This window comes from Phoenix dactylifera, chromosome 3 (assembly GCF_009389715.1).
Source record: "Phoenix dactylifera cultivar Barhee BC4 chromosome 3, palm_55x_up_171113_PBpolish2nd_filt_p, whole genome shotgun sequence".
NCBI classification, from domain to species: Eukaryota; Viridiplantae; Streptophyta; class Magnoliopsida; order Arecales; family Arecaceae; genus Phoenix; species Phoenix dactylifera.
Window position 1 is genome coordinate 24,284,468 of NC_052394.1, and position 25,963 is coordinate 24,310,430.

Here is a 25,963-nt window from a genome sequence, read left to right on the forward strand (position 1 = left end):
AAAATGCTCACCTGAAGGTCCTCCGGTCATCCTTGTATATAGGATGAAAGTGGTGTCCGTTATCTAATTTACCGAAAAATGTCATATTCGTGCTATAATGACTATGCATTAACGGCATAGTAACGGCTTTCTACGATTGACATGCAACGATAATTGTGTCAATTGTTTTCACTACTATACTAGTGTAAATATTGCTAAGACTATGAATGCAACTCATTCAATAATCTTTATTGTTACTTTTATGTAAGATCGGCCAAAATGTCACATTAGCCAATACGAAGACCATCCTCTTTGGTTAAAGCTGAGGTCAACGAGGTAGGAGCAATTCGAGATCGGGATGACCAATATTTTCCCCCATTAGGCTCAGAAGCACAATAATCGTGTGTGTATCCTAGTTATATTTCCTAGTTGTCTTCGATAATTTGATCCTTTATTTAATATTTATTTTGCAAAAAAATTCTGTATTAATGGGGGATCTACTCGACCGGAAGCCGTACATAATGTCAATACTAAGAACCCATAGCAGACTTACACGTAATCTTTGTAATCTTTCGTTTCTCGTCTATTAATAAATAATGGATGGTAAGGCGGTGTGTATTGAGTACATGTAAGAGTGGAGATGCCAGACTGGCATATTGAGATGGGAAGATCTGAGGCGGTTCGGGAGATTCTACCAGCCAACCAATCCTGGTCTTCGTCTGCTGGCTTGGGGGAAATAAATTGGCGGCGGGCCTGGGCATCTCTTACTTCTTTGTCCGTTATCCATCTCTCCCTCTCTCTGATTTTGTTTTTTTCTTTTTCTTGTTCGTTTTCAATTCCTTCTTGCCTCCAGCTGTGCCCCTGGATACGTAAATTAAGCTCACCAGACCTTAATTTTTATTTTTCGAGCTCTTTAAGGCAGGCCTGGGTTTCGATAAGGGTGTGGGCGGCCGGAAAATGGGAGTCCAGGTCGCCGGAACCTACGTGCACTGGTCCTGGCAGCTGCAGCCCACCCATGCCCCCTCTTCTTCCTCCCACATCTTGGCTTCCGTTTTCTCCTCTCTCAGCTCTAGGAGAAATGGATGCATCATCGGCGGCGATCGCGCCCTCACCTATCACCTTGCTAACCACCCCCGCTCACCGTTCCTCGGGGCCTGGTTGCTGCCCCGCACTCGATCCTTGGAGATCCCCAAAGGAAGCCGAAGGCGAAGAAGGGAGCATAACCTATGGGGGGCTTGCAGTGGTAGCCTTGAAAGCTTCGCTGGTGACGACGGCGATGAGGAGGAGGAGGAGGAGGAGGAGGAGGAGTTCGTTAAGAGGCTCCAGGAGTTAGCCGATATCAATTCCGCATCAAGAACAAATCACGATGCAAAGAGCAGCAGCAGCACTACTATTAGTTATGATGACGCCTTCTCCTCCTGCTACTCTGTTTCCTCCTCTTCTCTACGGTCCTCCTCTGAGCCCTCGATCGAGCCTCCCTGGCTCTCCGGCAGGCCGGAACCGCCGGACTGGCTGGCGAGCGTGGAGCGGAACGCAAGCAGCGTGGATATGCCACTCTCCCTGCGGATTATAAAACGGAAGAAGAAGGGATCCTTCTTGAGAGAGGCGGGCGAGTCCGCCTGCTGCTCCGTGATGAAGGCTTTCTCCTCCATGGTGTTCATCGTCCGGGAGCTCCATAGCTTCGCCCTCCAAATGCGATGGACCCTCTTGTACGAGGATCTCCAAGGGATCCTGGTCAAGGTCCAACAGGAGATCCACACTTCCTTCGTCTGGCTCTTCCAGCGGATCTTCTCCTGCACGCCGACCCTCATGGTTTCTCTCATGCTCCTCCTCGCCAACTACACCGTCTACTCTATGGGGCACTCCACCTCTATCGCCGCCGCCGCCGCCGCGCCTAATTCTTCGCCGCCCCACCAATCCGCCGTCGTCACCGTCGTAGACGACGACCGACAACAGAGTAATAACCAGCCGGGACTCGAACCTTCCTACATCACGAGAAGAATGGCCTCGGTTGGTGGAGGCGGCGGAGGAAAGGTGAGGCCGGTGGCGGGGGCCACAGATGACGGACGGTCCGACGGATCCTCTTCGTCGTCGTACCGGAGCCGCACGATTCTTCCCGACGGGATCTCAGTAGTCATGGAAGGAGGTACAGAGGGGGAGGGCTCGGCAGCTGAGACGGAAGAGGAGGCGGCGAGGGTTCGGAGCAGGATAGTGGAGGAAGCTTCTATAATGCATGCGAGCATGAAGGATGGGGCGCTGATGGACCCCGACACGTTGAAGCGGCTGGTGGCGCCCGTTTCGGTGGATTTGGAACCGGAGGACTACTCGGAATACTTGCGGACGGAGCTCAATTACCGGCTGGCTCTGGCCCAAGAGCCCGACAATCCCCTTCTCCTGTCGAACTTCGGCCAGTTCCTCTATCTCGTCCTCCACGACCACGAGAGGTAATCCATCCATCTTGTTCCTCTCATCAGTTGATTCTCGTTGGTTTGGTCTTTTAATGTTCGAGTATTTGATATGGAGCTTTCCGTGAAGCGTCCATTGATTCGGATACTCGGCTATCGTTCGGATCCTGTATTTTTTTAGTTGTATTTTTTATCCATATCCTTGGTACCTTCGAGCTAGCACAACCTGTTTGAAGGAATTATTTGTGGAAGAACAAGAGATATTTCTTTGGTTGCTCATGGTTTATACAGTTCGACTTATATCTGCTGGCTTCTTCTCTGTTTTGGTGGGATGAACCAATAGCTGGATGATGGCATTTGCAGGGCTGAGCACTACTTCAAGAGGGCGGTGCGAGCGGAGCCCGCGGACGCGGAGGCGCTGAGCCGGTATGCAATCTTCCTGTGGCTGGCGCGCAAGGATCTGGCAGCGGCGGAAGAGACCTACCTGGAAGCCATCGCCGCGGATCCCGGCAACACCGCCCATGCCGCCAACTATGCGCATTTCCTGTGGAGCACTGGGGGCGAGGACACCTGCTACCCTCCCGATGGCGATGTCGCGTAGCGGCGGAAAAGTAATAGCAAAACTAGTCCAGCACTCGAGCAACGGACAAAACAACGCCGAGGGAACATAGTATTTGTAGCGGTATAAAAATATAGTAAGCACCGAGATGGCAAACGAATACACGATCGGAAAAGCAGGTGGCAGCTATCAGGTTTTCTCGCTATTTGTTAATTGGATTGTCTCCCTGTGGGGTGTGGGTGGGTGAGCTCTGGTTTGGAGATTTTTGCCCGCCTGTGGGGATGGGGCCGCCGGTCTTTCGTCGCCATGCGATCTCTTTGCTGCTGTGCAAGAGGCTTACGTACCTGTTGAGAACGGAGTGGGGGAGCGAGCCTCCTCCTTGTAATTAGCAACGATAAAAAAGTAAGGGGTCTTCCTCAACGGTGATTCCGGCTTTTTCCGTAGCAAAGCCTCGCATTCTCACTGCATCTTTTCTTTGATCTGATTAGAAAGTGGTCTTGGGAAACGCGGGCTGCAGTTTGCCTTCTGCAATTGGTGGGCATGTGACGAGCTTGCAACTGTCGCACCGCCCAACTTTGCTTGCAATGCCAAAAGCGAAGCGAAGGCCCTTTGCGTTCTTCGGCCTAACAACCTTAAAAAAAGATGTGGAGTGCCGTAGGTGCACGTGATGAAAATTTACAATAATTCTTTAGGGAAGCCCCAGTTTTAGTTAAATAAAAATATTTTTATGCGCAACAAAAGTATTCTTTTAAAGTAAGGCTTTCACGGTTCCTTGATTTTGATATACAGCAATTGTTATAATCTAGTGCAAAAGTTTGAATTGAAGAGTGCTCTTTTATTTCAGTGAGTAATGCAAATTTAAACGATCGATGGGCATTGTTTTTTCTATTTTGTAACCACTATGATGAAACCGTAACAAAAATACAAATAGTGATAAGCTTCTGGCTGGCGGACCCTTCAAGATCGGAATGATGCATCGGTCAGAGCATGTTCAAGAAACAGTTCGCTTTTGATGTAGCAGATTTAAGTCAGTTTTTTTAACCCATGTTCCCATGTTCGAGAAAGAGTTCCTTGTTGAGCTGACATTTTCGCTGCCATAGTGGATGGCCTGCAGAAATTTCATAAATAAGAGGTCATTTTCTTCCAGATGCATTAAGACGCCGGAGGCACTCCCAGATTTCTCGTGATACTTATCTCGAGTACTAGTAAACTTTTCAGACTATCTAACAACCAAGACTAAGAAGTTTGACTCTGGAGGAGCCAAATCTTTATGATCTCTAGTGGTTAACTCAGAAGCAATATTCTACCGATATGCATGTCTGGTAAATCAACCCCCGCTTTGGGTAGAGAAGTGAGTCCACAATAACCCGTTCCATCCAGGTCGAGACTTCCTCCTTTTGAGCAAAGACATGGCTGATTTGTAACACATGACCCGCCCCATATGTGTAGTGCGTTCGGGCCATAAAGGAAACGTCCCTCTGAGTCCAACATTGAATGAGTCGGCGGATCCTCACTCGGTTGACTCTGGGTGGTCAACTGGTCATCCCACTCACCCGGTCACCCCTTGTCCTGTCCTCAGCATGAACCTACTTCAAATCAACAGAGCCGTTCGGCGTGAGGCAAAAAACCTGCCTTCGGATCTTCTGAATGCCTATACTTGCGGACTGTCGGAGCTCATCCCTCCCATTAACGAAGTTCCGCATGCTTCGCCCGATCTTGCCCAGATCAAGCTCTTTTCCTGGGCCAAGGCTGCGAGGCCCCCTCGAACCCATTGCCAGGCATTCCGATTCTTGAGCCCACTCCTGTGGAGCCGAAACCCCTGTTCAAAGCCCAAGTGTCCCAATCTGTGGCAGCCAGGCCCCCAAGAGCCTGCTCACGTTCCAGACCTATCTACCTTTGGAGGCCCATCAAGCATCTGCTGTGCCCAAAACACCTCCCAGAACTAGATCGATTGGCAACTGCGAAGCCGATCCCGACCCGTAGGAGAAAGAAAGTTGCTTCGTCCTCAAACTTGACGCCTGAGTCCTCTGCTGTGGCCTTAAATCAAGTGCCCCACCATATCCTCGTAAGCTGGTTTTTTTTTTCCGGGCTTGTGGGATGGTGCTTGAATTGAATTGCTCTTGCTTCGCCGTCTCTTTGGTTTGCACTAGTCTTGGTTTGTCTTCATTTTGAGCAGCCCCTGATGTGCTTCTGTCCGGGAGTTGCTAATTTGTTTTACGCTCGGCTGGTTTTTTCATGGATGGGAGGGTGGTATTTCTTTCCTAGGAGCTGCCCGTTTGTGGAGGCCGTGTTTTCGTCCTCATGATCGTCATTTATTGGAATATGAGGGGGTCGGGGGCCCGGGCCAAAAGGAGAGTTGTTAAAGATCTCATCCTCTCCTTCAGTTGTGATATTATCCTTCTTCAAGAGACAAAAGTGGCTGCCCCTTCACAACCCTCGAGCCTTTCACTCTCCATGGACCTCTTCGAGACGCAAATATCTTCCGATTCAAATCCTTGCTTTGCAGCATCTGGCTAGAAAAAAATAAACGATACTTCTATGCAGAAATTGCTCTTCCCCGACAGCCTTACAGAAGACTTTGCCACGGTCGGCTCCTTCATATGATTGAAACCTCCTCTCTCTCATGACTTTGTAATCCTTCGTTCTGTTGTTCTTTGGAGCTGCTGCTGTTCTCTGTCTTGCACTCAGCAATCACTCCTCCATTCTGTTATCTCTTGTACATACTTGCATTATTTAATTCGATGGAAGAAGTTCCTTCTCCCCTTTTGCACTCCAAAAAAAAACAGAGAGAGAGAGAGAGAGAAACCTGAGTGATTGCAGCTTGATCTTAGCCTAAACTCCACAGAATGTAAAAGCATGCGCTTTCAGAGGTTAGTTTGATCGGACGGCAAGTTAAATTGGTCCAAGAACCAAGACTGGATTAAAGAACCCTTCCACTGCTTCAGGAGACCGCTGAGTTAATGCTCCTTGCTCCATCACATGGTTACCAAGAGGATATTCTCCAGAAACCGGAGCAACACACGGGAGGTTCCTCTTGACTGCTACCAAATGTGAGGTCGAACAAGATGCAGCAAGACTCTGGTCCACATACACGTAACCAGCTGCTTAAAGAAATCCCAGAAAAAAAATAAAACAACAAAGGTTTCTATGATAGAGGTGAGGATTGATGGCTCTACAAATTTGCACTTCTCTCTCCTCCTTAATAAATGTACATGGATAATATAGCCCTTTACTTTTTTTGATCGCCTAGCATTTGAATTTTCCCCCCATTTATTCAAATAAAAATCATCATTTTAACAAGTTTGAGAAGCATGATAGACACGCATGGATGATGTAGCCTCTTGGTTAAGTTGAGAGTCTATCTCTACAACCAGATCATATTATATGTAATTATATGTAAAAGATTATATTATATTTGATAGACACGCATGGATGAAATATTTGATCATATTATATGTAATTAAATATTATAACTTTCTCTACAACCACGGAAGGTAGTAAAACAAAAGGTTGAAAGGAAGTATAATTAGCCACCAAGGTAGTAGCCTGGTGGTAAGGGGGCGATAATTCCACCCAAGTTGCCCGGGTTCGAAACGCACGGGCGTCGATTAAATTAGGGGACCGGATGCCCCACGCTCGGCTGGCTTGTTGGCGGTTATGCTTTCCTTCCACTTGTACCAAGGTGGCACTGGGGTGACGTACCCACACGTGAGGCGGTGAACCCAGTGGGGTGAGCCCACGGGTCGGGAAAGGCACGCGAAACCTGCGACCTGTATCGAACATTCCCTAGTGGAAGGGGGGCTCAGTAATGGGGCTGCTACGCGGGTGGGCTGGTCCCTCCCCCTCCCCTCCTATTTTTTACCAAAAAAAAAAAAAAGGAAGTATAATTAGTTCTTCATGATTTTCTACGTCATATCTTAAATTTTTGCATTTTTTTTTTCTAAAATAGATGATTTTTTGTTATTTCGCATTAGTTTTACTATTAAAATGTGGTATAAAATGTAGATCATGTTATTCAAAGATTAGTAATTAAACTAAAAATTTATCGACTATGCATATTCATATTTATGTTGACATAAAAATTTTAAAAATATTTCACTTTATTCTTTCGGATATTATAAAATTTTATTATTAAAATAATTTTAACTGATATATTTTAAATATTTAAGTAGTAAAATTTGGAAGGCATCAAGAAAATAAAATAAAATATGTTTATTTTATTTTCTATGAAAGAGAAAAAGGACATGCGAATTATTTAATTATCATGATTTATATCATGTGGATCTACATTCTAAACTACTCTTTAATAGTAGAATAAATATAAAATAAATCATAAATTATGTAATTTTTAGAAAATCAAGAAAGTTAATATATAATATAAAAAAATGTGTGGAACTAAAAAAAGGCTATATCGTCATGTTTTAGTTATTTTAAATAGTAATGTTTTGAAAGTATCAACGAAAAGAAATAAATTATGTATTTTATTATTTATTTAGGAGGAAAAATTAATTATTCAAACATGCTGCGTCCCGCAAATCTGCCAAAAAGAATGCTTAGGATGCATGGATGTGCACTTGATTCATACCACAGCTACGGAATCAAGAATGGTAGCTTATGCATTGGATAAAAATTTTATAAAACATTAAATAGTAAAGCTCACACATCTATGCTTGAGTACAGCATGACACTGTTGTTACGTAAATAAGTTTGATCGAGCTACTTAAATTCATACCACGAATTAGGAAATCCAGTGCTGCAATCCATCATCGATCAGTTCATTAGGCAAGGATAGGCCAGTGAACGGTGCTGATCGAGAATGCAACGTACACTATAGAAAAAATGAGAAATTCTGACTGTAACCTGCTGACGCTAAAAAAAAGCCTTGGTAATATGGTTATTGTGCTAAAATTTGCCAACGCTTTTTAGTAACGTCCGTATATTACGATGCTTAAAAGCATCGGAAATAAATTACGGGGTTTTACCGATACTTTTTGGCAAGCGTTGTCAGAAGCCAAGTATTAGCCGATGCAGATAAGCTTCGGGGATACTTTACTGGCATTCATGGTGAATTGGAAAAATAAGACAATGCGAATAAGCGTCATTGGAAGCCAATAACAAGACGATGCTTATAAGCATCTTTGGAATCCATATATCCTCCAAAATTTCTACCCGACCCACTATCTTCCCCTTTTGTTCCACACAACCACCGGCCAAGCTCGTCCTCCAGGAAGCCTTTCCACCACTGGCCAACCCACCATCGCTTCTTTATCGGCCTCATGCTCCTCCTTCGCAAGCTTCTCCTCATCTTTGACAATATAAATATTTGTTATTTTTATATATATTATATGTGTTATTATATAATTGTTATGTATATGTTTAATGTATATATTTATATACAGCATTTTAATTTTTTAAAATTATTTTAAAAAAAATAATTTATACTTATGATGCTAAAAAGCATCGTCATATTTTGATACCAACGATGCTTTAAAGCATTGTTAGAACATACATTAACGACACTAATTTGCGTCGACACAAATAAGCATCGCTAATATGAGATGCTTTAGCATTAGCAATGCTTTAGCATTGGCGACGCTTATAAGTGCCATTCGTTGTAACTGGCAATGCAAACAAAAAGTGTTATAAAATTATTTTTCTACGGCATCATTGCTGGTGCTTTTGTGATGCTAGTGTCAAAAATCTGACGGCGACAAATGCATGTTGCTGCCAGATATTTCTGTAGGGGTAGGTAGACCCTCTACTAATACATGCTTTTCAACATCACCTACTATTGATCAATGGATGGGCAGCGGCAGAAATCCTTGAATGCATACAAATTGGGTACGCATGCATGGCGAAAATTGCGAACGTGAGCCTTTAATTGACAAATTGATTTGCAGCCAATAAACCCAAAAGCGGGATTAGCGGCCCATGCTGCGAGGGTCATTTTGGTAAATCCATCCATATTGATTAGGGAGGGAGCTGAGGCGTTACAAGCCTCTGGCAGTTCCAGCCTTCGGATGATTTCCAGATCGACGGCTGTCATTAAATGGCCGACTTATTAATTGTGTAAATAGTGGTGCCACTAAAACTAAAAGCTATATTCCTTGAGCGTAACTGTAGCCTCTCGTCTTTCCTTCTCCTCCCTACTCTCTCGCTCCGCCCTCCCACCCACCCACACAAATCAAGCACTCCCCCGAGCCTAAATCCATGCCATTCCCGTTTTGAGTCTTTTGACCCCTTCATCTCTCTCACTTTCTCAGATTCTTCTTTCATTCTTTCTGTGTTTTTTCTTGTCACGGACTTCCATATGGAAACTGTTTCAGCTGGAAGGATTGATGGGCTTGTAGAGAAGAACGCTCGTTCTCTCCGGCATGCCCCACCATTTACACTACTCCAGAGGTTTCTGGCCAGTTCGTGCCAAGGTGAACTTCGCCTCGTGAAGAATCCCATGGACAAGCTGGAGCAGAAGGCCGAGATACCTTTTGGTGCAATCGGCGTTCCTACGAATGGGATGTTGTTGAATGATTTCAGCTTTTATGGTGATGGTAAGAATGCTATCATAAGAAGCAACAATTGCGGAGAAGGGAATGGGGTGCAAAGCGGCTCATCTGCAACTGTTGCTGCAGCTGCTACTGTTGTGAAAGGGCAATGGACTGCCGAGGAGGACAGGTACTAACAATCTTGCTTTGCTCCTTCTTTCCCTCGTATACTTCCCGTATATATAGAGTGCTTTCTTCCAGGAGCTAGTCACCTTCTTGCTAAATATAGCGCAGCGATGGTTGATTCCCCCTTGTATCTGCTTCGTGTTGCAGCATCTTGGTACGACTTGTGAAGCAACATGGCGTTCGGAAATGGTCTCAGATTGCTAAGAAGTTGGTTGGTAGGAGCGGGAAGCAGTGTAGAGAAAGATGGCATAACCATCTGCGACCTGACATCAAGGTCCCGTTCGGCCTCTATGTTGACCTAATAAGTCATTTATTTTTTTTCTTCTTGTACATATTATCTGTGAGTAGTCTTCTAATTCTCTTTGAATTTTAGATTTATGAACGTATAAATATCTTTTCCTTCGGGATTAATTCCTCCATTCCAAGCTCTGATGTACTTCTAAAAGGCTTTTTTTTTTTTTTTTTTTGGAGCCTCTAGATAACCTTTTTCCGTTTTGTCTGCCGATACTTTCCTTTCCTTTCCTTCATCATATTGCATCTTTTATTGAATCTTTGCCTTCACCTGTTCGTTGTCATGTGTTGCATCATTCTCACCAAGTATATGTCACGATTTCTAGGATGCTTTCTTTTCTTTCTTCAGCTTTCTCCTTTTTTTTCATTCTGATATCATGTGCTTTTGTTCTCGCTGCAGAAGGACACGTGGACTGAAGAAGAGGAGAGGCTATTAGTTGAAGCACATAAGAAGGTTGGGAATCGATGGGCTGAGATTGCGAAGCATATCCCGGGCAGAAGTGAAAACTCCATCAAGAACCACTGGAACGCAACCAAGAGGCGGCAGAACGCAAAGAGAAAAAGCAAGAGAAAGACAGCTCAGGGTGGAAGATCTCGACCCTCCATTCTGCATGAGTACGTCAGAAGTAAGATGCTCGACCTCAAGGACAATTGCGCCACCAAGATCGCCTCCTCTTCAGCCCCATCAAGCCCGTGGCACCAACACCAAATCACATTTCCAAACGTGCAAGAACCCTTATCAGCTCGGGACTCCTCTATATCAACCACAACCCAGATGGAAGACTGCATGCCCTTCATGGAAGCATTTTTAGATCAGTCGGCTGCAGGGAGTGCGGAAGAGAGAGGGTTTCATGCTGGGGATGTTCAAGAACCTTGCATGCTTGATTCGCTGGATGTATTGGACTTCGACGAAGGCGATTACTTGATCGCGGGCGTGGATGAATGCATGTCGCTGGCTCCTCCCCCGGCGCTTGACATCTTTCATAGCGAAGCCAATGGTCTAACTGCTGCTGTTTCAGATGGCGCTAGCACCAAGAGTACTGCCTGTCTCTTCTCAGACAGCTATATCTCCTATCTTCTAAATGGAGCACCATCATCTTCCACTGATGTGTTCGGTAGCGCCAATGCCGAAATTCTCGAGGATCAAACTTCTTCGTCGAGTTGCAAGAGAGAGCTGGACTTGATAGAGATGATGTCTTTGCAGTCGTCTTGGTCTCGGCCTCTGACTCAGACTACCAGCAGCCGCAGCAACAGTAGCTTCTAATTTATCGTCAGAACCAGGTTTCAACTTTCAAAGAGGCTCGGTCAAGCCTTCTTGCTTTTGCTTTCTTTGTTTGTTCGGAGTGCAGCAGATGGAGTTGGAAGTGGGTGTTATGTGTCACTAAAGTAACAAGACAGACCGTTAGAGTTTCTCCGAGTCTTTTTTCATGAACTGTTCTTTTCATAAGAAATTTTTCATAAAATTTTCGCCTTGAGTCGAGCGCTTCATGAAGCCTATGATCTTTGCTTCCGAGCAAGTTCCGGACGTTTCCTCTCCTGGGGTTTCCACCGCGGCCTATTGTTATTTTACCAGCGCATCGTTAATTATTACCGTGCTCCCACCCTCCTTTGTTTGGATCATCATTTAACATTATTCGGAGCATTAATTAAGCTATTTATCCGATTTCCCACTAGCACATTAATTATTTTGGTTATTCAGTGGCAAGCTTTAAATTTTCTGGTGCTAATTAATAATTTAAGTCTAACCAGCTTTAAAATTTTGACTGCATTTTGCTATTGCTAGCACGGTGGTATTTTATATATGCCAGAACTTTAGACCCCGTCTGGCATGGGAATTTCAATTTATTTTTCAAAACACCTAAGCCATGGCAGAACAGGTATTTGATAATCTAATTTTTCTTTGCAGTTTTTTTTTGAAACAGGTAACTAGCTTCTAAAAATATATCTCGACCTTTTTTTGAAAACCCCGAGGCACCGTCCCGCTCTTGGCTACCACCTCCGTGCGGCTGCCTTCCACTGTAGACCATCACCGTCCATGCCTACCGTCCCCTATTACCATCACCAATTAATCATCCCATCTGCTGCCAGCCACCATCACCGTCATCTCCGCCATCAAATAATAAGTTTCCAAATTTTGTATTTTCAAAACAAAAAAAATTCGTAAGAAACATGCGCTCCGTTTAGCATTTTACTGTATAAGCGCATCAAATAAGTTTCAATTTTTTGGTATTTGAAAAAATTGATTTCACCTTTAGGAAACTAAAAGTGAAAACAGATAACCACGCCGGACGCTACTTTTAGCATTTTATACTGTATGAGCCCGATCCAGCCCGTCGGTCGGGTTTGCAGTAACGGCCCAGGCCCGCCCCAAATCAGGCTGATCGAACTGGCCTGCATGTGCGTAACTCTATCTAGAGCCCCATGTTATACCTCCGACAAGCTGTTTCAGATGTATATGAGTTCTTCAATCAGATCTTGTGACCCACTGCAACCAATTATTGAATACGAATGTTGAAAATAATTATTTTTCAAGAAAAAAAACCAACACTGAATTTAAACTACAAAACACATACAGATACAAGACTACTAGGATTGGTGGGCCAACATGTCAACATCCACTCAGATTTAAGCTAAAAAGTATGAATTCATATGTCACATATGCTGCACATAATTTTGCATCAGATGCCTGCAGTAATTTAAGAAATTCACAACCAAGCAGCTGAACTAGAAAAGTAAAACAAAAGATAATGGTAATATTGATTGCAGCAATAAATGTTTCAAATGCTGAATTATCATTCAACTTGCATGCAATTATGTAATGGCACCAATGCTGTTTTTCCATTTTTTACTGTGCGCCAGTGACTCTCCTGCAGAAAAAAAAAAAGCAGGCTCGGCATTTGGAAAAATTATGCCATCACAATAAAGGAACAAAATGAATTATATTTTCTCCAACCAATATGATGCACTGCCATGATTCTTTGAATGTCGTAAGTGAGACCTCACTAGCTCCTCTCCTCTATGCTTGTATTACAGAATTAAATGAAAAAACTTCATATTGCATAAGTGTACAAGTAATGTAGAGTCCTGCATGTAATTTCTGTTGCTTCATTCAATGGCAATCACGACATTTTTGCCTTTGCAAAGAAAATTCCAGCAAAAAGACCTGCTCAAGAGTAAAGCATGATAGTGAGATAGAGTCAGATAATTCAGACGCTGAAAGGTACAAAGAAGTCTTTATGCAAGAGAAAGTATTACCAAAAACTATGCTGAATAAGTTGGGAACACTAGTTGGGACTCTGAACAGCAAGATACCAGCAATGGAGATAGGAATCTTGTTCAATGAGCCCACTAGACTGTAAAAGAGAAAATCCTTCACATTTACTGCAGAGTAAATATTTCAGAATAGCAGTAGATGCACACATGCCCACCCATGCACGCTCTCATGAACAACAAGGAGATTTCATATTTATGTTGATAAAAATAATTTGCATTTTTTTCCATTTCAAAAAAATTGAGTTAAGATGGGATATTAGGAGATATTGGTGCTCCTTTATGATATTAAATCCTCAAGCAGTAAAATATTGAATGTTCGAAGAAACAAAGAGTACTTAATTTGCCACAGCGTCATTAACCTATCCAGAACAGCTAGGAACTCCCAAGAGTGACAAATAACTTTCAGACTCATAAAAGCTTGCTCTTGTTTATAGATATCAGCTTTAATTTTCTTGGTCAATAGAAGTTGGCATAGGAGTGGCAACATGGTGGATCTAGTTAGAGTCAACCTCACATGCCAATGGTAGGTCAGTGCTGCTTATTGCCATAGAAACCAGCAAGTCAACCTGCACAGCTCAAGCTGACCCGTCTACCCAAGCCAAAACTTAAATCTTCTTCATATTCATGAAGAAAAGTGAAAAACAAGGAAAAGAGAATGGAGATAGTAGAGCAAAGTTTAATAAGTTTACACGCAAACTTAAATTAAAGAATATATCAAGATGGAAAATTTTATTTTTTTTCAAAAATATGTACAAGCTCTAAACAGAAAAACCAAAGATTATTTGTGAACTAATCATTTTACCGAATCATAATAGCTCTTGGTCCTTCCAAGCGAAGACAATTACCAAGGTTGGCACTTTTGAATGCCCTATTGCTGAATTCATGAGACTCAAATATAGGCAGTCCACAAATGAAAGAAGAAAACATCCTGCTGCACTAGATTATTACCTTCTCACTTACCAGGTTTTACTGAACTCTTCTGACCAGAGGATGTGAATCTGATGGCCAAGTAAATTTCTAATTGTACTGGTATTGTAGGAACTCTTCACTATAGGAATTAATATGGAAACCAACCAAAACATGACAAACATCATATTCATTACCGTCATGACTCATGGTTCCCACCAAAACCTCTCACATTCAGCGAACAGCTATCATGGTGCCTAACCCAGACCTGACCAAACTCAGAATTACATGACCTAAATCTCATGCTTGGTCAAGTTAGCTGGGCAGGTCCCAGATCCCCACTCCAAAATGTTGGGATAGCCATGCTGCATCCATGCAAAATTTTTCCTTTCCACAAGAAAAATAGTGGTTCAAATTTCCAGCGATTAACACCAGCACGGTATACCTTTTGTTGGATACGAAAAAGGTTAGTTGGATTCCATCTCACAAACTCAAAGTTCTAAGTCATCGGTCAAACAACCAAGTCTCTGAGCTCGAATCTGATACTTAACATTCAAGTGTTCCTACTCTCTAGTCCTTGTTTCTATTTACCACTAACTGCATCATGAAACATTTTTTTAAAAAAGAAAAAAAGAACAAGAATACAGAACAATACAGTAGAACTAACGTTAAATTGATATCAAGAGGAAAAAGAAAAAGGAGACATAAAAAAACAAGTATTCTATTACATCGACAAACAATGATCATCATGAAACTCAACAGGCAGCATAGAGGATCAAGTATATTTTGGCTCATATTTCCATTTTCCGTGAAAGATAATTATTGGCTCTTATCAACTATGCCAATGAGCTGAACATATGTAATGCAATCTGGCAAGCAGTGCACCCATAAATGCAATGACATTTTTTCCTACCATTTTACTGACATTCAGAATCTAAGTTCAGGATCTTTACCTGTAGGTGGTGGGGCCAGTTTGTTTTAAAAACCACATAGAGGTGAAACTGATGGCAAGTCCAAGTAATCCACTTGCCGTCGCCACCACCCAGAATATAGGCATCCTGATTACGTCCCTGCACATTGAAAACAATAGTCAGGCAACATATTTCAAAAAGAAAAGGGACAGCTACGCATAATAAAGAAGCTGAGAAGCTCAGCCAACCCTTGCAAATCCAGGATTAAAGAAACTCAAAACTTCAATTTGTCCACACAAATAAATTCAGTGGTCACTTTGTAGGCGAAACAAGCATACCAATGAAACAAAGCACTAAGCACGAGAAGAACAATCAAGATAGAAGAGCTTCAAGACTGAGATCCAGAAATCACATAGTTTCACTGTAGTTGCATGTTTAGACTAGTTTGCAAGCTGAGACATGATTGGTTGGTGGCAAAAATGGTAGCAGTAGGTTATAAAAGTTCTACGAAAACAATGTCGAAGATACACAAAAGGCCGAACCGAAGCATCAGTTTGCAAATACAGGAGTAAGTCCAAGATAATTATTTCAACCTACAAAAACAGGCCAGTGTAATCAGACCTATTGACTAAATGAGCAGAAATCCTAGAACCATGCTGATAGAGATTTACAGTCCAAACCAAGTTTAGTTTTAATAATAGTCAAAACTGATTGCTTACGCCTTGTAAACATATTCCCACTCATTGAAGAGAATAATCAAGAATATGGCAAAGGGTAATGACAGCAAATTGTTCAGTAGCACCATAGACACTTCATTGAGTGAACCAGATTGAGTCAATTGTCTTGCCGTATCCATCTTCCAACGCAGGATCAGCTGTCATAATGGAAAAGAATTGATGCCAATTGGTGTTAGAAAGAAAAAAAGACTTGAGAGCATAGATATCAGACTATGAATAGCATGAGAGAAGAAGCAGAAAAAGGGAAAAAGAGGGTGAACTGTGAAACAAACCTATTTAGAGTTTTCTAGAAGTGTGATATAAACATTTTTGGCAATGTGATTTTAAACATTGTGCAGCTGTGCATAGTTTCAGCTAAACAAATACCTATTGATCATCGGCACTCCAAAACCAACATTAGTAGCTGCTTGCAAAGATACTTACTGAGTAGCTTGCTGTGAAAATGCAGTTCATAAATTGCCACATATAGCCTACCGCATGGAAAGTTAAATCAGTGATTCCCCCACATAGAGCTGATACAACCTGGCAATGCAAAGAGCACGCAAGCATTTCTTACAAAGAAGAATACACAAATCAAGCATCTTATTAAGCAGGATAATCTATTAGTCCATTACATGCACATTGAGTTATAACAATGCCACATAGAGCAGCTCAGTCTATGTTTCCCAATTCTACTTTAAATTACCTACTGATCCCAATTAAACCAGAACCAGGTCAATATCTGGTCAATTCGCAACAAAAAAAAAAGGCAATGAGAAGAAAGATAACAAGGGCTGTGCCCAAATGCTGCCCTCTTGACACTCTGAGGGTCTATCTGCCTCTCCCATATCACTAGTGATGTAAATATTGCATAAGTAATCAATTAGCTTAATAGATAGAAACGTCAGTGGAACCTGAAGAAGCCAACTCAGTCACTTTTCCAATATATAACTCAGGCTGATTTTAAAAAATTAACGTCCCATATTATTCTGCAGAATTACTCAACTTTCATAAATAGCAATAGCTTGCTGCTTCATAAGTACTACACTCTTCCAACAACCATAATGCTAAACTGTGTGTCAAGTACCATATAAATATTATGAAGCATGAAAGAAAGGGTTATCTCAAATGATGATTTACTTAGCATATATCAAATGATTATGATGCACGACTTGACAAATCTACAGAATGTGACATCCAGAGAATAAATAACATAGAGCAGGTATGAACACTACCTACCATTAGAAAAAGGGCAGCCCAGACTTTCTCATTCTGGCGTTTTCTGAAAAAATATGTTTCTCCAATAGCTGTTAAAATGTTTGTCATGTTCTTTAATATGGTGACCATCGCAACATTTATGTACTTCAAACTGGAAAAAAAAACAAGGGCAAAAATAAAATGAAAAGATTAGGACCCTGAAGTGGGTGTGTATACAGGTATGTAACAACACATCAATTCTATGAGGTCATGCTATACATCTAAACTAACAGAGTTAAAAGTTTAGCATTCTTTTTGAGGTATCATAATTTACAACTTGTTCTTTAAGCCTCTAAATGAAGGCCCAGTCCCACATTTGTAAAAAAGAGCTTGCCAATTACCTGTACATGCCTGTCACCAGCATACAGACAAATATAAAGTTTACAGGAACCCAAACTCGGATCAGCTTCCATGTGAGTCTTTCTGTTGTGACTACTCCAAAGAACACCAATGTTATGACAATTGCGACACTTATAAAATTCTGCAGTGTATAAGATCATCAGCTCATCTCTTAACTATATGACCAATAATAAACTGAAGAGGGCTTTAAAAAGAAAGAATGATAAATGTGTCATTAAAGTATTAATGCTTCAACCCTGATATCCAGAAGAAAATTTCATGGCAGCAGCAGAGCATTGTCTTAAGATAAAATTATGGGTATAAAACTTGATAAAATCAAAATATAGCAGCTATATATATGATATAGGTGATATCTTAAGTTATGTTGTCACTTTTTATTTCTTCAAATAACGATGAGCAATAATAAAATTCAGAAGGCGGCCTAACATGGTGCACAATCAATTCATGATATGCATGGATAAATGTCATTAAATTAAGCTGAATGTTACTATAACCAGGATCATTTCCTTTCAGCGAAGCTGACAACAAAGACAAGGGAATTTAGTATCTAACAATGAATAAGCATCATTATCGTTAATCTTCATAAACAAGAAAAAAGAAAAAATATATCTCTTTTGGCTAAATTGGTTCACCAAGACAAAAAGTAGGTTAATGCATAAACTGGGGCTTGAGGTCTGGCCCGAATCATTGACCACAGGGGTCACATGGATATAGCTCCAATATGCTGAACCCAAAAACAAGGAATCCAACAAGTGCATGACATTCTAGAATGCATTCACAAATAAGTAGGGAGTGATAACATCACTGATTCAGACCATGGAAACTCAGAAGTGCCATCAATGCATTTAGTTACAACTTCTTTCACCATATGCACTCTGATGTAAGTATTTCACCACAGATAAGGTAACTAGATGCAAGATGAAAAGTCAAATGTACACATGTAGATGAGGTAAATTACCCCAAATAAGCATATTATATGCCATAAACATTATTACCTGGTAAAGCATTAGTGATATGCCAGCATGAAAATTATAGCCAGAAAGAACAACTTTGTTCAGCAATATCATGCAGCAAGAAGAAATGCAATAAGCCATTCCAGATAGCAAGGGCCCAGATTTACTTTCAATTCCATTATGCCGCTTTCCATTTTCATCAAAGACATCATCTGATGCTGCTTGAGTTCCATTAGATGTTCTGCATTGGACCAATTGAAGTTTAATAGTACGATACATGAGTAATATAAAGAGACACTGCTAATTGAATTCTGGTATGAGCTCTGTTAGCAGAAGATAGTTCAAATAGCCATTACGTGTAGCTGGTATGATATAATACCAAAATAGGCATTATGTGTTTTTCTGGTATGATATAATACTCGTACATGCAGACTCCTCGGAGAGGACTCACTCTGGATCACGATTGATATTCATGCTATTAAAAAAAATAACAGAGTACTGACTCCTGCATGAATTTCTGATATATTAAAGTCGATGATGTCCTCGTATAGTCAAACAGTTTACTTGGATGGGCAAATACCAAGGTTGCTCTTCCAGCTCAATGCAACTCTGCTTTTTGCTTGGATCATATGATACAGTGGCCTACTATAGCTTGTCTTCATATCAGAAAAAAAAAAGAGAACTAAAACCAAGATTAGAAACAGCAACAAAAATAGTAGCAGCAGCAAAAGCAGTACCATATCATTATTGCATGTCAAAATGAAGAGAGGGAGCATCATGATTCAACACTTCCTTTTTCCCGAAAAAAAAAAAGAAAAGAAAAGGGAAAGGAAAAAGTCCACAAGTTAAAAAGGAGTAGAAATTGCGGGCTAGATAGAGAAATAGTGGGAATTGATTGGAGAAGTTATGAAGCATGCACCTGTTAATCATGGCCCTCGTCGCAACTTTGATCAGCGAGTTCTTTCCTTGCTTGAGAAAACTATGAAGGATCTTGCAGCGTGCTTTATTGCTGAAATCTGTAGCCACATTCTTAGCTTTGAAGTCAGGTTCCTCTAAATCATAGCTTTTGGGTATAGCCTCTGCATCATAGTTAATAAATAAATCTGATTTGAAATCCGTAGGCATGGCACTGCACCTGCAAGGACGGGGAAATATCAAGAACAAAGGCAGGAACCGTAAGAAAGAGAACAGAAAGAATCACCTCAGAGACAAATGACAAGAAAATAGAGCTGCTTCTCTCAGATCTTCGGACTACCTCTGTATTGTATGCTGTTCTTCTTCTCGGATCAGGACGAATCAGATCGCCTGGTGCAGGCGTCCCCCAAAAGGCAGAGGAGATTGGAATAAATGAACGAACAGGGGCGGGGGCTTTAAAAGGGAGGAATCGAAGGAATGCACTGGTGTGCCGACAATGTGAATGGGCACGCGAAGGAGGGAGTGGGAGATGGAGGAGGGGCGAAGGAAGGGCGTGGATCTTGATGTGGGGAGACCTAGATTCAATTCCTCCGAGTGCGCGAGCTCTTCTATCGAGGAGGAGGAGGAGGAGGAGGAGGCGGCGGCCCCTGGACAGCAACAGAAGGAGAGACCGGCGATGCCCCCGCGATTCCTGGGGAGCTGGAGCCATTGAACTCCAGGCAAAGTCGTCGGACCTCTTCCCGAGATCCAGCAAGTCAAAAATGGATTGTTTTCATCCGTAGAACCCCTCCATCATGTCCATGCACATGGATTGGAGGCATGACGCCAAGTGTCGGCCCGCCCATAGTTTGAGTGTTGAGAGGGGAAGCAAAGGGAGGGGAGAGCGCAGAAAACGTGGATGAAGGCGTCGCCTGGGCGGCGACGGTCGGAACGATAAACGCGCGCTTGCAGTCGAGGGACTCAATTCAAGGAATGGAAACGGCACGGAACAGAAAAGGAGGGGGAAAGTGACGTGCGTTCCGCATGGTAATTTGTGTGCGGGGACGACTTCATTTGTAATATATAGCGTAGGATTGGGAGCACCGGGCGAGCGAGCGGTGCGATGCCACGAGCGCATAATCCGCCATACGCGTTTTCTTTTTAAAAAACAAATGCCAGCTTTCCGACTGACTGCTGCGCGTCACCTGGTACGGATTTGCATCCACGCATCGGGAAATAATTTAGCGCCGTTAAGAATTTGCAGCTCTAAGACTCCGAGCAGAGGCGTTGCATCGGAATGGATTGTATTGGGATGGGGTTGAACGTAGGATAAAAATTTATCAATCTGTACTCGTTTTATTTATTAAATAGATAAAAAAATTCAACTTTGAATCTGGTCATTTTATTAGTCTGATAATTTAATTTAATATATAACAGATTGAATCAAATTAAATAAATTTAATAATTAAGTATTGCTGCCTCTATCTCTAATGCAGTACCTCCTCATTTCGAAGTTTTTTTTTTTTTTTATTGAGTCTCAAATAAAAAAACTACTCCATGATATAAGTCAGCCATAAGCAGGGGCAGCTATAAGAGCAGTGGACTGTGGTCGGCAGGGAAGAAATCAATTGCTCCTGTTGTGAGGGGATCCCGGACTTTAGTCCCACATCGACCGAGTAACGGAAAGCTTTGTGCCTTATAATGAGGAGGCTCAAGCCTTTCCTCTCGAGAGCCCTTTTGTGGGACAAAACCATGAGGGGCGTTGGCGGGTGACCCCTGTGCGAGCTCCGCGCTTACTGCTCGGATCGATGGGGGGCTATGTTGGTGAAGGGGTGCAAATCCCGCATTAGCTCCCTCGATGCCTGTGTTAGCCAACCAATTGGACGGCTGATTTCCATATCGCAAGATGTCCTTGATTGACAAATTATTTTTTGGATCCAATCTAGCAACAAAACTGTAGATTGGGCCAATAATAGCCCATCTTCTTAGCTATTTTCATGATCTAAGCCACCATAGCTATAGACCAAAAACTCCGGTGGAAAATTCAAAATTGAAACTCCCAACCACCTCTCTCAATCTCCCTCCTGCTCTTTATCCACCTTTCATCTTTAGGCTCACCTGTCGGTGCTCGCCCACTCGGACATCATCGACAGCCGCATGCCGTCGGGATCAACGATCGAGATCTCACGGGTCTGCCCTGCCGGCATATCCATGAAAATCGTCCTGCTGTGTTGGAGGTCGTCGGCGAGGGAGACGAACCGCTGCTCATCGTCCCCCATCGCAAAGGTTCCCGACGCATAGTTTTAGAGGAGAACTTGCACTGGTTTGATTCAAGTAAAAACTTGCTACTGGTTCGGCTCAAGAGTTCGAGGAAATGACCAAATTTATTGTCGTGTAGTCACCTTCCGGTCACATGCATGTTTCGGGAATGCTAGCAATGGATTAAAGGGCACTGTTTAACATACTCCTCTTGAATTTGGATCCTCTACGGTCCCAATTGGACGGCAGAGAGCTTGCATTGCAAACATCCAATTGGATGGGGCCTGCATTATTTGATGAGACGTGCAGGCCTATGCACCGAGGCGACCCCTTTCGGTCATGACCTCGCGCCATTCACGGGCGGTTGTGCTTGATAGGCTCTCGATCCTCGTCTCACGATGCAAATGTTGATGCGTCGTGTTTTGATTTGACACCAACAGGTATGCATACTGTTGGTGGAAAAATGGACCACCCCACAAATGTGATTATAGCACCCAAATCCATCAGCAAGCTCGAGCTCATCCTAAGTGATGGAGCTCTTCCGCTCTCGAGCTCATCCTAAGTGATCGGGCTCTTCCGCTCTCGAGCTCATCCTAAGTGATCAAGCTCTTCCGCTCTCGAGCTCATAGACCAGAGAGCCGAGACCAGAGAGCCGAGACCAGAAGGCCGAGACCAGAAGGTCGAGACCAGAGAGCCGAGACCAGAAGGCCGAGACCAGAAGGCCGAGACCAGAAGGCCGAGACCAGAGAGCCGAGACCAGAAGGCCGAGACCAGAGAGCCGAGACCAGAGAGCCGAGACCAGAAGGCCGAGACCAGAAGGCCGAGCACAGCAGGCCGAGCCCATGCCTTAGCCAAATATCCAATTTCCACCTAACCCTCTAAGGGACCTGACAACTCCACTATAACCTGCCACTATCTCCAAGCCATCAAGGCATAAGATCTTCGCAGGTATTCGGCACGACCTGCCATTAATGCACGAGACTCTCTCAAGTCTCCGATGCACTCAGTCATTTAATGAACACGGCCCAAGACGATCTCCGGATCACTGAACCATCAGAACGTATGGCTCTCCCTGACCGCCGGTTCATTCGGTAATAAATGCACTTACCATCCACGGACCCCAGGCCCACCACAGCCGGCGGTTCAACCACTCCAACAGGTCCGATCGACCGTGACAACTCCCTGATTCCGGTCTGATCCGGTCCCGTTCTCCATTACGCCATTAATGGGCCAAATCGTGCCCAATTATTACAAAACAGGACAAACCTCCTGTCACCTCCCAGGTAACAAAAATCCTCCTATAAAAGGAAACCTGGAGGAAAAAGGGAAAGGGGACCAAAAACAAGAGAAAAAACCCGGAGCTGGAGAGAACCCTCCTAGACCGGGGGAAAAAGGAAGAAAACAGCACAGACACAATTGAACACAAGATTCTCTTTGTCTTCTCCACATACTCTCTCCCCTGCTCTCTCCACATACTTGCCCCCTCTGACTTAGGCATCGGAGGGCCGGCGCCGGGAAGCCCGGCCACCGGTTTTCTTTGCAGGACTTGCACACCCCCCCGCAGCGGAGGACGCAGCCAGCCGGCGCACCGCCGTCCGCCCCTGCAGCAGCGGAGCTCCTCCTTCCCCGGCTTCACGGCGGCCCCCGGGTCCAATTTCCAGCAACAGTTGGCGCTAGAGGAAGGGACCGAGTTCGTTGCCATGAAGCTAAGGAGCAAAGGGGCTTCCAATGCCTCTCAACGACCTCCACCTAGTCCGGAGCGTTCCGTCCGGAACTCATCACCTCCGACCGAGTCAGTTCATCAAGTTCGGCCGGAGCAGTTCGATGCCCTGGTACAACAAGTGCAAGCCTTGGCTACCGCTGTCCAAAGCTTGCAACCCAGGGGCATCCCAACGGCACCGCCTCCTCCGGCTCCAGTTCAACCGGAGCCCCCTACAAGCGGGTTTCCCCTTCGAGTATCATGCTCCAAGTCCCAAACGCTCAGTCCAAAATTCACCATTAAGATCTCCGGTAGATCAAGTTCCACAAGTCCAACTCGAGCACTTCGATGCGCTTGTGCAGCAAGTCCAAGCGCTAGCTATTTGCAGCCCAAAGCCTGCAACAAGTGGAGGCCCCTCCTGTGCCGCCTCCACGGAATCATGTGAAGCAGAGGAAGCAACTTTCTCCTGACTCCCGAGCCATCTCGAATCAGGCATGGCTCCCGCTGCAACGACGTATGTGGGGGCAACCAGTGAGAAGTAGTAGTCCAAGTCTCACGTCAACGAGTTGGGGGGAAAGAGAAATAAAAGCTGAGGTCTGGAGAAGGAAAGTTATGGAGCTTTAAAATGGGATTGTAAGCCTCTGTGACAAAGGGTACAGCCCCATTAAATCCCATTATCCTTCCAAGTCTTCTGTCTTCCGGCAGCAAGCAAGAAACCAGCATGTACTCCCTCCTTGCGGGCGTAAGTCCTTGGGACGGCGCCCGCGACATTGCTCCCCTTTCAGAGCGTCGCCATCACTGAAGCCCCCGCCGAGCTCATGCAGACCGAGCTCAGAAACCCGAGCGCAAAACACCTAAAAAATCAAGCCAAAGAAGGCCGGTGCCGAACCAAGTCCTGAGGGACTTCGAAGCTCGAGAGCTATCAAAATATCTCCAAAAGGTACAGGACGCCACTTTGGCTTCAAATAAATTCAATATTTTATCTATTTTCAGGTTAGCCAACGAGCTCGGCTCATTCTCCTACCCTGACCACGGTCAGGATGCCCTGAGACGTCAGGATGCCCCAATATATTGGGATGCCCTGCCACAACGGGATGCCCCGGCTATAGGGACGCCCGAGACGTCGGGATATGAGTTAGCGGTCCTCTCTGACCGGACGAGCTCGGCTCGTGCTCCATCGGCTGAGTTAGCGGTCCTCTCTGACCGGACGAGCTCGGCTCGTGCTCCATCGGCTATGAGTTAGCGGTCCTCTCTGACCGGACGAGCTCGGCTCGTGCTCCATCGGCTTCCACCGTCGAGCTCGGCTCGTGCTCCCCATCTATTGAGTAGCGGTCCTCTCTGACCGGACGAGCTCGGCTCGTGCTCCATCTATTGAGCAGCGGTCCTCTCTGACCGGACGAGCTCGGCTCGTGCTCCATCTATTGAGTAGCGGTCCTCTCTGACCGGACGAGCTCGGCTCGTGCTCCATCGACTATTGAGTAGCGGTCCTCTCTGACCGGACGAGCTCGGCTCGTGCTCCATCGACTATTGAGTAGCGGTCCTCTCTGACCGGACGAGCTCGGCTCGTGCTCCATCTATTGAGTAGCGGTCCTCTCTGACCGGACGAGCCCGGCTCGTGCTCCATCTATTGAGTAGCGGTCCTCTCTGACCGGACGAGCCCGGCTCGTGCTCCATCTATTTAGTAGCGGTCCTCTGACCGGACGAGCCCGGCTCGTGCTCCATCTATTGAGCAGCGGTCCTCTCTGACCGGACGAGCTCGGCTCGTGCTCCAACTATTGATTAGCGGTCCTCTCTGACCGGACGAGCTCGGCTCGTGCTCCAACTATTGAGTAACGGTCCTCTCTGACCGGACGAGCTCGGCTCGTGCTCCATCAACTATTGATTAGCGGTCCTCTGACCGGACGAGCTCGGCTCGTGCTCCAACTATTGAGTAACGGTCCTCTCTGACCGGACGAGCTCGGCTCGTGCTCCATCGACTATTGAGTAGCGGTCCTCTCTGACAGGACGAGCTCGGCTCGTGCTCCATCGATTGTTGAATAGCGGTCCTCTGACCGGACGAGCTCGGCTCGTGCTCCTACCCCGACCTCGGCCGGGATGCCTCGAGACGTCGAGACGCCCCGGTTCATCGGGATGCCCCGATACGTTGGGATGTTGTCTTTATTGGCCAAACGAGCTCGGCTCATTCTTTACCAGCTTCAACCAACGAGCTCGGCTCGTTCCTTCATCGATGGATTTCTCTGTCGACGCCCTCCAAAAACGGAGTCCGAGCAGAGAAGCGTCTTCAGTCGCCTCGGCGCCAGGACGCACACGGTACAAGGTACCTATTTATTTAATGTCTTTACATTACCCATTATTGGATTTCTCTGTCGACGCCCTCCAAAAACGGAGTTCGAGCAGAGAAGCGTCTTCAGTCGCCTCGGCGCCAGGACGCACACGGTACAAGGTACCTATTTATTTAATGTCTTTACATTACCTATTATTGGATTTCTCTGTCGACGCCCTCCAAAAACGGAGTCCGAGCAGAGAAGCGTCTTCAGTCGCCTCGGCGCAAGGACGCACACGGTACAAGGTACCCATTCATTTAATGTCTTTACATTATTTTATTCTTGGACTTTTCTCTGCCGACGTCCCCAAAGAACGGAGTCCGAGCAGAGAAGCGTCTTCAGTCGCCTCGGCGCAAGGACGCACACGGTACAAGGTACCCATTCATTTAATGTCTTTACATTCTCATTTATCTTTACTTGGATTCTTCTCTGCCGACGTCCCCAAAGAACGGACTCCGAGCAGAAAAAGCGTCTTCAGTCGCCTTGGTGTAAGAACACTCACAGCACCA

General features: G+C 44.5%; 2 protein-coding genes across 6 annotated transcripts; one reads left to right on the plus strand and one right to left on the minus strand.

Moving 5' to 3' along the window:
• The first annotated feature begins 752 nt into the window (after positions 1-752).
• On the plus strand, positions 753-3,391 carry LOC103704041. Its single transcript, XM_008787174.4, has 2 exons — positions 753-2,423; positions 2,748-3,391. The coding sequence occupies exons 1-2, from the start codon at positions 937-939 to the stop codon at positions 2,983-2,985; spliced, it is 1,725 nt and encodes a 574-aa protein (XP_008785396.1). The 5' UTR covers positions 753-936; the 3' UTR covers positions 2,986-3,391.
• Positions 3,392-12,635: 9,244 nt separating this feature from the next.
• Positions 12,636-20,191, minus strand: LOC103704172 (GDP-mannose transporter GONST2-like). Of its 5 annotated transcripts, none has more exons than XM_017842016.3 (10): positions 19,534-20,191; positions 19,198-19,413; positions 18,321-18,519; positions 17,307-17,446; positions 16,948-17,077; positions 16,153-16,251; positions 15,712-15,866; positions 15,035-15,151; positions 13,158-13,255; positions 12,636-13,065 (listed from the first exon to the last, which is right to left on the minus strand). In XM_017842016.3, the coding sequence occupies exons 2-10, from the start codon at positions 19,401-19,403 to the stop codon at positions 13,022-13,024; spliced, it is 1,188 nt and encodes a 395-aa protein (XP_017697505.1). In that variant the 5' UTR covers positions 19,404-19,413; positions 19,534-20,191; the 3' UTR covers positions 12,636-13,021. The 5 variants fall into 5 exon arrangements, with proteins under 5 accessions (XP_017697505.1, XP_038981048.1, XP_038981050.1 ...); XM_039125120.1 differs by having other exon boundaries at positions 19,480-20,191; XM_039125122.1 differs by lacking the exon at positions 19,534-20,191 and having other exon boundaries at positions 18,321-18,934; positions 19,198-19,341.
• Positions 20,192-25,963: the final 5,772 nt, after the last annotated feature.